General features: G+C 35.4%; 1 protein-coding gene across 2 annotated transcripts; it reads right to left on the reverse strand.

The window, feature by feature from the left end:
• Positions 1 to 6,782: 6,782 nt before the first annotated feature.
• Positions 6,783 to 11,547, reverse strand: crip1 (cysteine-rich protein 1). 2 transcript variants are annotated; one of them, XM_059520696.1, is made up of 5 exons: positions 11,386 to 11,547; positions 7,886 to 7,980; positions 7,597 to 7,654; positions 7,072 to 7,112; positions 6,783 to 6,965 (listed from the first exon to the last, which is right to left on the reverse strand). In XM_059520696.1, exons 1-4 carry the CDS (start codon positions 11,423 to 11,425, stop codon positions 7,072 to 7,074), a joined length of 234 nt encoding a protein of 77 aa, XP_059376679.1. In that variant the 5' UTR covers positions 11,426 to 11,547; the 3' UTR covers positions 6,783 to 6,965. The 2 variants fall into 2 exon arrangements, with proteins under 2 accessions (XP_059376679.1, XP_059376678.1); XM_059520695.1 differs by having other exon boundaries at positions 7,060 to 7,112.
• Positions 11,548 to 12,929: the final 1,382 nt, after the last annotated feature.

Below are 12,929 nucleotides of genomic sequence, written 5' to 3' on the forward strand. Positions count from 1 at the left end.
ATTGCTTTTTGACTTAATTTTTGTAAAGGATTAATTAATTAATTAATTAATATAACAAGAAGAAGAGGGGACTACACTTAATCTACCTTTAAGTAAACAATATTAACACATTTATTTTTTATTTTTTTGCCTGCCATTGGGTGGCGCCAACATCTGCCAAACAATCCGCCATGACGAGCTCTTGCAATGCAGTTATGTTTTTAGCGTCCATGTAGATGGAAGATAATTATGTTATTTTGTCCAGAACTTTCAGATAGACAAATAAAGATTCATCTAGCTAAATATGGGCAACCAATTCAGATTAACACTAACAATATGGCATTTTACACATTCAAATGAAAGGCTAGGCCTGTGTCTCAGAGTTGTATTTAGCGATGCGAAGCATATGCAAACTACAAATGTCAGAACAAACTTAACGATTTGTCTTGACAAAGAATTGTTTAGAGCATGTAAAGCCACATACACACCACTCATTTACTGACCAGAGCCAGCAGTCACACATTTACCACGTACTGTGGTCTGTGGATGAAGTGTGTTGACTGTTGATGTAGGTGAAGAACCAGAACCCCCTGATGTATTTCAAAGTGAGCAGCAGGGGATTTTGGGAGAGACGGACAAGAACAGACGAGGTGGTTATGTGCACATCCTCACTCCCTTCTCCTCCCACTTGGAAGAGATGCTGAGATAAAATGGCCAACACAATCTCTGTTGAGAGAATATTGTATTTTTTTACAGTCTTAGACAACATATGGAAACAATCAGAGATCAGAGGAGATCTGTTTTGTCTTCTAGAAGGACACACAAAGGACTGAGTTTGCACAAGCTGCAATGCAAACTCCAGTAAAGTGTGTTTGGAGGAAATTCCAGCAGGCCGTTTGTAACACATGTGATAGGTTTGTTCATTCATCAATGGAAAGCCAGCGAATCATGAGCGCCGTTGGTTGGCCCTGATGTCCCTCTGGGCGAAACAGGAGAGATGTGTACAGGTTTAAGATTTACTGTCCCTGCGATTAACCGTAAAGTTAAGGAATCACGTTTGAAATGTATGTGTTATATAAGGAACTTGATACAGATTCACCTAACAGATGTTTGACTGGATGAACCTCACGGAAATGTGTTCAGGTCACATTTCAGGCTGAAATCAAAAAGAAAAAAAAACATTGAGATTGAATCATAACTGTTAAGATTGATTGATCTTTTAATCGGATTTTTGAAATAAAAATATTTGTACCGTATTTATTTTCAGTTGTAATTCTATCATTTACATTACATTAACTTGCTAAAAACTCTATATAAAACTCTATATAAAGGACATAATGAGACTCTTAATTTTCACGTATATCAAGATGCCTGTCATGAAAGTAAATAAATAATAATAATTTAAGAACAAACAAAAAAAAATGTCCCTACATAAAAATAATATTTTTTATATACTGTAAAAACAGAAGATATTGAACCAGAGGCAAAGCCTTACAGTTAAATCCCATATATATTTACAAGTAGAGCCATTTTTTTTATTACTATCTTATATACGGGCTGTGTAAAAGACAATGGGCGGCCTGCAGGGGAGCAGTTCTGACTTTCTCTGCTCTCTTCTGTATGGTTTCTGTAATATACATATTGTGTATGAGAGTTTTCAATACCTAGATACTATACTACTGTATCCCACAAAGCAATGCACTTGAATCGATCTCTTCCAGTCTAATGGACCCTTTTCACAGACTGTGATGACACATTTCTACTGTTATTAACACCACAAATCTAGCAAAGTTTTTTTTTAATTAGTATTATTTTCATTTATATATATATATATATATATATTATAAATGTATTATGTACATTTATAAAACTGTGCAATAAACTACAGAAAACTATAATGCTGCTGCATGTGTGTTTAATACAATGGCTGGAGGAGTGATAGGAAATTTGTCTCTTAAATTTCTCTCTTACGACAAACATAAAAAATCTCTTTTTCTTTACCCCTTTTGTAAAGTCTATATTAAAAAAAAAAAATTCTAGATGAACATGAGAATGCAAAAAATCCATTCGATTCACCATACAGATGTTTAACAACTATCACCCTCCACATGTGAAAGAGTCTGACAACCACAATTTCTAACGCCTCTTTTCAATTATTTACCAAACTGACAGAAGTTAAGATAATTCTACACAAAATAAAATGCATAATAACTTCAACAATATTCTATTTCATTTAGTAACAGCCGAATGTATTAGTTTTTACATATTTTTTTTATTATATTTATAATTTTATTTAAACCTGACTTTGTGATTTAATATTAATCAAACATATTTATTTTCCTAAAACATTTTTTTTTCTTTGTATGAATTTTATTTATTATGAAGACCACATACATATACTTTGATATATAGTTTTTGTAAACATAAACCAAAATTGTACTTTTCCAACCCCAGGAAAAGCAAGAACTGAACTATAAAAAATGTAACTGTGAAAATGTGTAAAATCGTCTGGAAAATGCTTCAATGTAAATATGGTCGATATAATAATTTGTTGGATTTAATATTAAATTAAAAATATTTTGCTGTCAATGTTTAATTTAGTTTAGATACTATAAATAAAGACGACTTCAAAATGGTGTTATGTAGTAGCTAGTCGGTTATGTACTAAAAAAGCCACAGTAGTTTTGTTCAACCTGAAAACCATGATTTTCATTTAGACCAATATAAAAATGCACTCTGAATAAATGACACGGTTGTTTCAAGGCTACAATTTTGTTTAAAAAACAGCAGTGTATGGTGTATACTGTGCTGTATAGAGGTATCCTATTTCAAACATAGCCAAGCACTGCATGGTTATTATCACATCCGGCCTCTGGGATTTAGCAGGAAGCCGCCCTGTTCGCTAATCAACACAGTATAACAGAGACAGATGTGCAGGTGCTCGGAGCTCCGATCGGCCTTCTTCCTGTCTCTCCCTCCACTCTTATTAGCACACACTGACTTTCTCATTAAACACGAAGAGAAATGTGCATTTCATCACAGCAGATTGCTTCCAGAATTGCTTTGCCTTTCGTGAGGACAGACCAGTGAGTGAGTGAGGGTGGATAGAACGAGATGGGACCGACGGGACTGAAAATTTAATTCAACAAATATTATGTACTGCCAAAAGAGATGAGGACCAGATTCAATGGAAGACCACAGCTTCTCCCTCATGTCACATTCTGGCAGGGCTGTTTACTATGAATAGACCTCTGTTGCACTTTCTTGGACAAATTTATGTACTTGAAAGATTTATTTAGATAACTTTTTGGAAAATTCTTTCCATTTTTAATGAAGTTCTGTTGATTTTGTTACAGCTTGTCAAAGCTCTACACAATGAAAAAAAATCACAATATTAATTCAGGCCTTGAATCTTACTGTTAGAGATTAAGATTTAAATAACCTCATTCTCATGATCCCTACATCCCTATATATATATATATATATATAGTACATATATAGTATATATATCCTAAAAATTCAGCTTTGCATCACAGAAATAAATGATAATTTAAACTATAATAAATTTAAAAACAATTATTTTAAATAGTAATAATATATCACAATATTAAATTTTTTTCTGTATTTTTGATCAAATAAATGCAGGCTTGATGAGCAGAAGAAACTTCTTTCAAAAACATAAAAAATAGTAATGTTTCCAAACTTTTGGTCTGTACTGTATATATATATATATATATATATATATATATATATATATATATATATATATATATAACTTTCTTTGTATATATGTTATGCTCTTAATTCGTTGTAATAACATAATTGCTATAAATAATAAACTTGGACATGATGATTCAGTCATGCGCTTTGTTGAGAAGATTTAGTTTTAGTAGCTTAAATATACATTTTTCATGTTTTCATGTGATAACAGCCATCCAAAATCCACTTTTTTTATTGGTTATTTTTATTCTATACTACAACCATGGTGCCTCAAACCATTAGATGAATCTGTGTAGAGCAGACCAACTCACCTTATTACAAATAGCCTACCATGTTCTGCAACAAGTTATTTGGGAGTTTTCTGCTTCAAGTTGTGCTACAGATCTTTCTAGACTGTCTAAGCAGGTTTCATTTAACAAAAAGACATTTGTAGGAAAAAAAAACTTTGTGAAAAGGTCCATTTGAGAAGCTTAAATGAAAATAAGCAGTGCAGTGGTTAAAATGTCATTTTTAAAATAGAGCGGATGAACTGGAATCTGCTGGAAATGGTATGTACAATTACTTGTACCATGTATTTGGCTACAAACTTTATATGAATTTTGTAACTCAATGACTCTGAGCATCTTAAAAACATATAAAACCACTGTGTTATTCTTCGGCAAATGTAATTATCCCCTTTGGTCCGTAACAGTGTATCACTTGCCCATTTAATGTCAGTGGGAGCTTGACAAATATCCTGTTATATGACTGTTGAAGGAAAGTGTACTGCCTTTGCAACTCTACGGAGTGAAAAAATGAGAGATTGATAAACCTTTACCACTTTAACCAAAGAGGACGAGGCCATGCAAATATAGATTGCTTGGCAGTTTCTGTATTTGAGTAGGTTTACTCAGGTTCATCTCTGGTGCAAGATCCACAGAAGCTTCAGTTCTGGTATTATTGCATCTGAAAATGACAAACAGCCTTGATTCAGTCAGAAAAATCCTTCCTGTGTGAGAAAGTTCCAAGTGTGAGGGGATGGAAGCGGTACAGCTGCGTGAACTCAATTATACTGCTATAAAAATAGTCGCATTTCATCATGTGTGTGCTCAATGCTTCTTTCTTTGAAAAATATTTTAAATAGCAAACCGGGGAACAACCCTGTCTGTCTCATTCTCTCATTCCAGATCGCACCATGATAAAGGATCTTTGTTCAGGGGCAAATGGTGGGCTGAGCGTTGGCCAAGTCACTGTTGGGTCTTGTTTATGTCTGTTACGATAGTAACCGCTGTCCTCTGACCCGCCGGCAGCCGTTCTGTGTTGGGCGGTGAGAAGGAGTTGAAGGGATGTAGGCAGGCACTCATGTCAAACACAGACACAGAGTGGAAGTTACACTCCCTTTTGAATCAGTCCCCTCGAAATGTATGTGGGATCCAGCATGTGTTCATTCGGGTATGTTACCATATAAGGGTATTCTAAATAAACTCTTGAATCAATAGTTATCAATGAATCCCTCTGGCAGATTGTTTCATAGTCTGCATTTAGTTAGAAGTGGTTGTGCTCTGTGGCATTACTCAAAATTAACACTGCCTGCTCATGTCTGACTCATGCATCTGGAATCTGGAACCATGCCAGTAATAATTAGCTTTTCAATATAAATCTCAAGATCTTTTGGCATCACCTTCTCTAAAAGTGGAAATTGTTCTGTTATGGAGCCATTTTTCTCCTCCATGTGGAATATTTCTCTCATTGACGCCAGTAACGTGCAGCGACAAAGTGACATGATCCCTTTGATTGCAACAGAGTTGAAGATTTCCAACAACACAAGTGACATTTTATTGGAGACTGTGTGTGTTCGAAATCGCATACTCTCTTGCGTATGTACTTATTTTGAATAAGTAATTATTACTTTGTGACCACTGAAAAGTATGTTCTGTGTCATGTGACCTACCAGCAAAAGTTGCATCACTTTACTGGCATTCACACAATCCTCTCCCACGGCTTTAAGAGATAGGAACTTCACTTCCGAATCTTGCTGGATGTACAGTAGTAAATCATCCGAGTACTTTTTACCTACTCTTTTATAAATACCCATGAATTTGGACATACTTTATATGTCACATACTGGTTTTGCTTCCTATTTAGTAGAGAAGTGTGCAATTTTGGATCCAGCCAGGATTTAGATGTGTCCAGCGAGACAACAGAGTTGAAAAATACTCAACATTAATCAAATGCAGAGTGACTTTTAGAAGTGACAACCATAAGGAGAGAAGACTGTATCAGTGGAGCTCATGTCATCCGTCTTGGTTACACTTTATTTCGATAGTAAACTTTAGACTAACTGTAAGTAACTTTCCGCCTACATGTCAACAACTACATGTTTACTAACTCTAATTAGGTAGCCTATTAGATATTAAGCAGACTGCCTATTAATATAATGACAGCCTATAATACTTTTAATGACTGGTAGTTGCAAAGTTACTTTGTTAAATTGGACTATCAAAACAAAGTGTTACTATCGCCTGATTGCAGGCAAAATAGGACAGAGAATTTATGGAGCGATTTTACTATTCTGTATGATTTATGATTTGTATCCAAAATGACGAATGGAAATGAAACCGGTGGCAGTCACGGTGAGTTTGATTCATTGATAGTTCTTGTTGATGACATGATGCAGTAAAGCAGTATCCTCTGTATAGTGTTCATTATTACACACAATAAAACAATTTAGCTGTCAGATTCATATGACATTTTGACATTTTTGGCCAGTATAAATGAGTTTAAATTGCATCATAATAGACTGTTCATCTAGTTAATGATTTATTACACTAACACTGCTGTAGTTTATACAAAAACACTCCCCAACAACAGCATGGTACTCCTTTAGCAACAAGAACACAATTCCCTAGTCAAATTAGAACAATTTCTAAGATTTTGCATCTATATATATAATTTGTGATTATATATATTTATAGCTAGTACATTTGATTAATTCATATATGAGAAAAAAGTGTGAAGGACAAGCATAGGGAGGTTTAAATCATACATTTAATGTATAAAATGTTCAGTTTAATTAAAAAAGGGTCTTTGACTGGTGCCTCTAATGAAAAATCAGTGTGTGCTGCTATAGCAGACACCATCTTAAAAACAGATTATACAAATTGGTACTTTCTAAAACATTGCATGGTTTGGTCATTTTGTCCTTGGTTTAACAATATGTGGCTAAAAATAGTGGCAAATAAACAAAAAATAAGCTCCACTAAAACAAGCTTATATAGTGTGTAAACCTGTAAATAGAAAAGAAAAATATAGTTAGTGCATGTTACATGTCATCTACTGTAAGTGTAGGTAAAATTGATCATTTATATATGGTGAGCTCACTTGTGCAATGACCTATTTGAATGTGTGGCTCTCAGTACCGCCACGTCCAAAACCTGAGGAAAAAGACAGAGAATTACTTGTAATTATACAAACAGTCATTCGTTTTCAATAGAAAATACAGTATAACCAAGTCCAGCTGACCATATGGTATGAAACTGAATGTTTTGGCATAATTTTTTGAAGTAACTTGCACTGATGTGTTAGCTTAGCACACTAAATGATTAGCATGCTAACTGAAAACACAAAAGTCTTGACGCTGTCTAAGTATACAGTATGTAGCATTGATGCAAAATTCAATTATTTAACAACTGACAGTAAGATATTTAGATTAGGTGCCACTGGATAATTAAGAAATTTGAATAAATTCCCTGGGTGAATGAGTGTGAAACAATTTTATAGTGGTCAAGTACTGTCCCACAGCAGTCAGTCCATGTGTTTATGAGGTGAAGCACTAATCTGTGCCATGTGGTGGTGTAGTTGAACAGTAAACCTCCAGCACAGTAAAACAGAGCTGTTTGCACACTGGAGAAACTTTACCTTTGGGACCGAAGAGTGCTGAGTAGCATGGGTTGTTACAATAAGGCTTCCCATCATGCTGTGGGGTGAAACACATTAGTCAGTATGCAGTACATTAATGGATTTGAACAGGGCTGTTATGCAAGACCTTCCTCAAGACATATTACTCTGACAGACTAACCCCCTGAAGTGTTTATGTAAGGTAAAAATATGCCAAAGTTAACTGGACTCCATTAAGTCTGCCTGGTAAATGAATCTGTGCTCTGTCTCAGTAAGAGGTTGGCAGGCCGTGTGTATTTCTGTGACTTACCTCTGCATGTGAGCCAGCCGACAGGGTCTTGTTGCATTTCTCACACTTCAGACAGGGTCTATGCCAGTCTTTGCCAAGTGACGACACTCTCTCAGCTGAAACAACAACGATAGTTATCATTAATTCAAATAAATATGAAAACCACATATAAGTAGTCTAACATGGATTGATTAATGCAGAATTGCAAGGCACATTATTCACAAAATTCCCTATTTATTTATTTGTTTTCTTATGCACTTTTGTAAATTCTTAGCCACAATATCTCAATATAAATTACAAATTTAAAGGGACAGTTCACCTCAAATTGATTATTTTAATTTCAATTACTTGTCCTCGTGTTGTTCAGAACCTAACTTTTTTCAGTTTTTCACACCAAAAAATGTGCTTCGTATTTTAAAAGTTGACTTTTTCTTCCCTCACTATATTAAAAAAAATAAAATAAAATGAAGTTCAATGCTGTTTTGGACCACACTGTCTGTCATTGTATGGACAAAAATATCTTCTCTTGCATTTTGCAGGAAGAAAGAAAGTCATGCAGGTTTGGAACAACACAAGGTGAGTATATAATGACCAAGTAAAAAAAAAAAAAAAAAAAAAAAATATATATATATATATATATATATATATATATATGTGTGTGTGTGTGTGTGTGTGTGTGTGTGTATTATTTTTTTTTTTGGGGGGGGGGGGGGGGGGGTGAACTATCTCTTTAATTTTTTTAGAAATATTTTGGTTAAGAACTTGTGTAATGAGAAAAGGAGCCTAATTTAATGCTTTTAACTATGATTTCCTCCAGAAAAAGTCAGAAAATGGTTGAAGAGAAACATTTAGTTCCATCTGGGCCTGTTTATAACCCTCATTAGCCTTTAAGTTGTTTTTATAAAGGAGTCAGAGCAATATAAAGTCAATCACGCATGGGAAAATTAGTTGATTTGCAGCCATTATGTAGTTAATTAAAGCCATGATGAACTTTTCATGTCAACAATGCGTAAGCTGAAACCTCAAGTCTGTCAGATTGCCTCCACAGCCCAGCATGCTGCAAATCTTATCAGATCATTGTGTTCTCCACTCAACGCAGATAAAGTCATGACAGCGAGAACATGGGAGGGAGTGGACGCTACATGCAGGACACTCCCAAAGGAATTCATCCCTCCCTTCCCTTATAAAAGGGCCATAAAGAAGTCTTTATCTACAGCCCTCAGCAGAAAGATTTCTCCAAACAACCCTCATGATGAACATCGTAAAAGAAGTGGGAAGGGAGACAAAGTCATGTGTGCTTGGGCGTCTCCAGTAGGGGAGGTGCTTTTTACAAGGGAGGTTTTGGGCAAGCGTCTACATCTCATGGATGCCAAAGACTGTCTGAAAGCATGACCACTATAAAAGATGTCAGATTTATGGCTTCAAGAGAAGATTCGTTTGAGCTTTTTGGCATGCAGAAGCCAAAGGATGGACAAAGGGCAGATTAACAGTTCCCATCTGTGACGTAAATCTGAAAAATGTGATGAGGTGTTAGCAAAGACCCCAGACACCAAATAATGCTTCATCTTTTATCTAGTAAGCAGAGTGTTGAAGGATAGCACATACACTACATTATTCCCAATGTTATGGACTATTAATTGCTTACAACAGCTGTAATACAAGTCATACTTAACCCAGCTGTTAGTCATGTCACACTACAGTGGATGCCACAGGAAGCTCTTTTGTTTAGTACTAGACTGTGAACATATGATCCAGACATGCTGGGAGAGTTAGATTGTAGAATCAATGATCCATGTGAGAAAGAACATTTCCAAAGGACAAACTAGGCAGAAAGGAATTCACTTAAATGGGTTTGGGCTCTTGGGATACTGCCAAGAAATAGTTTGGTCATCTGAGCCACACCTAAGACCGTAATTACTTAACTACCCTCAGCCAAATACACAGAGGACACACTAATCTCTCTCTTAATGGACTTTATCAATATAAAATGTCCTTGACTGGGTGTCAAATCTACAACAGAGATTTGTAATCTGAAGCTGATTTATTCTGCATAGCATGGGTTTCCCCATAACACCGCAACAAGTAATACACACACACACACACACACACACACACACACACACACACACACACACACACACACACATATATATATATATATATATATATGTGTGTGTGTGTGTGTGTGTGTGTGTGTGTATGTATATATATATATATATATATATATATATATATATATATATATATATATATATATATAATTAATATTTTGATTATGCCATTATCTAATCTGTATCTTATAACTTGATTGTGGAACTTTTTATTTTATTTTTTTGTCTCTTTCCATGTCTGATGGGCTGCGTTTGTTATATTACTTCCATTCGAACATTAAATAAGACCAGCACCAGGCACGAGAGGCAATTTTGCATGATGGAAAAGATACAGGTTTAGAGAAGCACTGTAAGAGCAAAAGCAGAATGTGTCATTGTGTGAGATGTCGAATGAGGACCATATGATGGAATCTTTATTGTTAATTCAGAGGATATGTGCTCATAAGTTCTGTAAATAATAGATAAAACTTTCAGTGAACTGCTGATTATTATTTTTTCATACTGAGAAGATATGATGCTATACAGACTTTGTGGTTCAAACCTGCCCAAAACTGTCCGGCATGTTTATATTGGCAAAGAATGTACAGTAAATTAGCAAAGAAGAAAAAAGAGTGGTGGAACAAATGGTCAGTTAACTGAAAGGACGAAACCCAAGCCCAGACTTGCAGTAAAGACAAAGTCTCAAAGGAGATGCTTATGAATTAATTAAGGCTCTGCTCAGAAACTTGAGAAATGTACACATTCGTATTTATTTTCCACAAATATATTTTACCGATTACTCCGTTTGAATATGAGCCAAATAGTAAAGTTCTTTAAAGAACCATCTTCTCTTGTTGCCTTCATGGTACTGAAAATATTTAAATAATTTGGCTGAATACACAATGCAAATATCACTTCACAATGTAAAGCATTGACATTATGATTTGCATTATTAGTCACTGTTGTACTATCTGCAATTTATGTTCTTTCTATATTATTATAAATAGAATTAATAAATTACACATTTATAGTATTATATATATATTTTTTCTTTATTTTTTTCTAAGCAAACATAAGCGTTCCTCTAAGGCCAAAGGTGCAATTCTCCATTAAGTCTAAAAATCTTAATGCAAACGTTTTTTCTATAATATACTGTATAATTTTTTTTTTTTTGCTGTAAATGCTTGTCTGCACAAGTTATGCATACAAGCTGTTTTGCAAGTTTCCAGCAGGAAACACGGTCTCATGCATTAGTTGACAGCTCCCTTCCTGGCTATTCCCTCGTGCTGTTGCCCATTCAAACCAGTTTACATTATTTCGATCGAATATTAATAAATTGTATAACAGTGTACTTTGACTTTCTTTTCGTTCTTTTCCTACTTAATATAAGTAGCATGTATAAGAATATGAATAATTTCACACGAGTCTTACCAAAGTAAACTTCCTTCTCGCACTTGGGACATTTAGGCATGTTTGCGGTGATTTAGTTCCTCGGAGGAGAAAGTCCTGCTTGAAGAAAGTTGAGATGGAGAGCAGCAGCGGTCCACCTGCACACAGCCACGCCTTTGGTTTGAGCCCATGCACTCTGCAGCCTTATTTATAGTACTGTGGAAATAGTTTGCACACGGTGGTGGGAAGAGAAAGAGAGAGAGAGAGAGCGGGTGTGCGCGTACACGAGAACGCGCATTGCTTCATTATAAGTATGCTGATTTTTCTGCGGTTTTCCCGCTTTGTATTCTGGGCTTTTTGATTAGTTTGCAGACAGGTCTACAAACACTGGAGGCCCATTGTTTGTGGGAATAACCTTTTGCACGGGATGCAGGTTGAGTTCTGCTTGTTTGAAAGGGACAGAAATATGAAGCTGAACTCGGTACAAACTCATTCACAGATCAAAGAGCCTCGTGACGTGGAATCTGATGTCATCAAACACTAATGTGCCAAACACGCTGGTCATCACTGCTTTGTGTTTTTAATTTTTTTTAAATTCAACCCTTTCACAATCATGAATATGGATCTGGCGCATTGCACGCACCTAGAGAACTCTGTGCAGGTGTTTGAGTGACTGTTTGTGAGCGGCTGTTGTAAATGTCTCTGTGTATTTACGTTTAGTAAACAGCATCAGCACTTGACAGATCAAACATTTCTAGGGAGTATAGGTGTGTCTCAGCCCAACCCTTGGATTGATAAATGTACCATGGCAACTGCTCAACATGTTTTCAAGTGTAGTGAAATACATCAATGATGTACGCGGATCCACACACACACACACACACACACTCACACACACACACACACACACTTGTTTCCTTGTTTTATGGGGATATTCATAGACGTAATGGTTTTTATATTGTCCAAATTGTATTTTTTAATCCACTTTCCCTTATCCCCAGATAAAATTCTGCTATTTTAGATTTTTATAACACTTCTTTCTGTATGATTTCTAAGCTTGTTTCCTCCGGGGGGGGTTTGGGGGGTGCGTTGGTTAAGGGGGTAGGCCTATTCCTACTGGTAGGCCTATTACTTTTCTTGAGGAGACAATTGGTCATAATAACTAAGAGAAAACTAAGTACACATACAGATATTAATGTTATTTTATGGCTGTTTAACCAGGTAATATTTTAATAAATAACATGACACCTTTGTCCGGATTTAATCATTGATTTACACACACACACACACACACACACACACACACACACACACACACACACACACACACACACACACACACACACACACACAAACACACACACACACACACACAAAGCAAAATTCTCTCCTGTTCTATTTCTCTTTCTCAGTTTCTGAATTTAGATATTTTTTTCTCATATGATGCAATGCCATGATTCAAATGTCCTGATTTCATTATAAAGAAAAGTCTCATTAAAAGAATTTCATTTTTAAAAGAAAGTCTTACCTTATATTTTATTATTTATAACTCTCCCGACTGTGTGTCAAGATCAGTAAATTTAGTT

This window comes from Carassius carassius, chromosome 32, assembly GCF_963082965.1.
Source record: "Carassius carassius chromosome 32, fCarCar2.1, whole genome shotgun sequence".
In the NCBI taxonomy this organism is placed as follows: Eukaryota; Metazoa; Chordata; class Actinopteri; order Cypriniformes; family Cyprinidae; genus Carassius; species Carassius carassius.

Coding starts and splice junctions, on each gene's coding strand:
- crip1 (XM_059520696.1), bottom strand. CDS start 11,425: ATGCCTAAATGTCCCAAGTGCGAGAAGGAAGTTTACTTTG. Junction 7,981..11,385: donor CGAGAAGGAAGTTTACTTTG/GTAAGACTCGTG, acceptor TTGTTGTTTCAG/CTGAGAGAGTGTCGTCACTT. Junction 7,113..7,596: donor AGCACTCTTCGGTCCCAAAG/GTAAAGTTTCTC, acceptor CTTTTTCCTCAG/GTTTTGGACGTGGCGGTACT.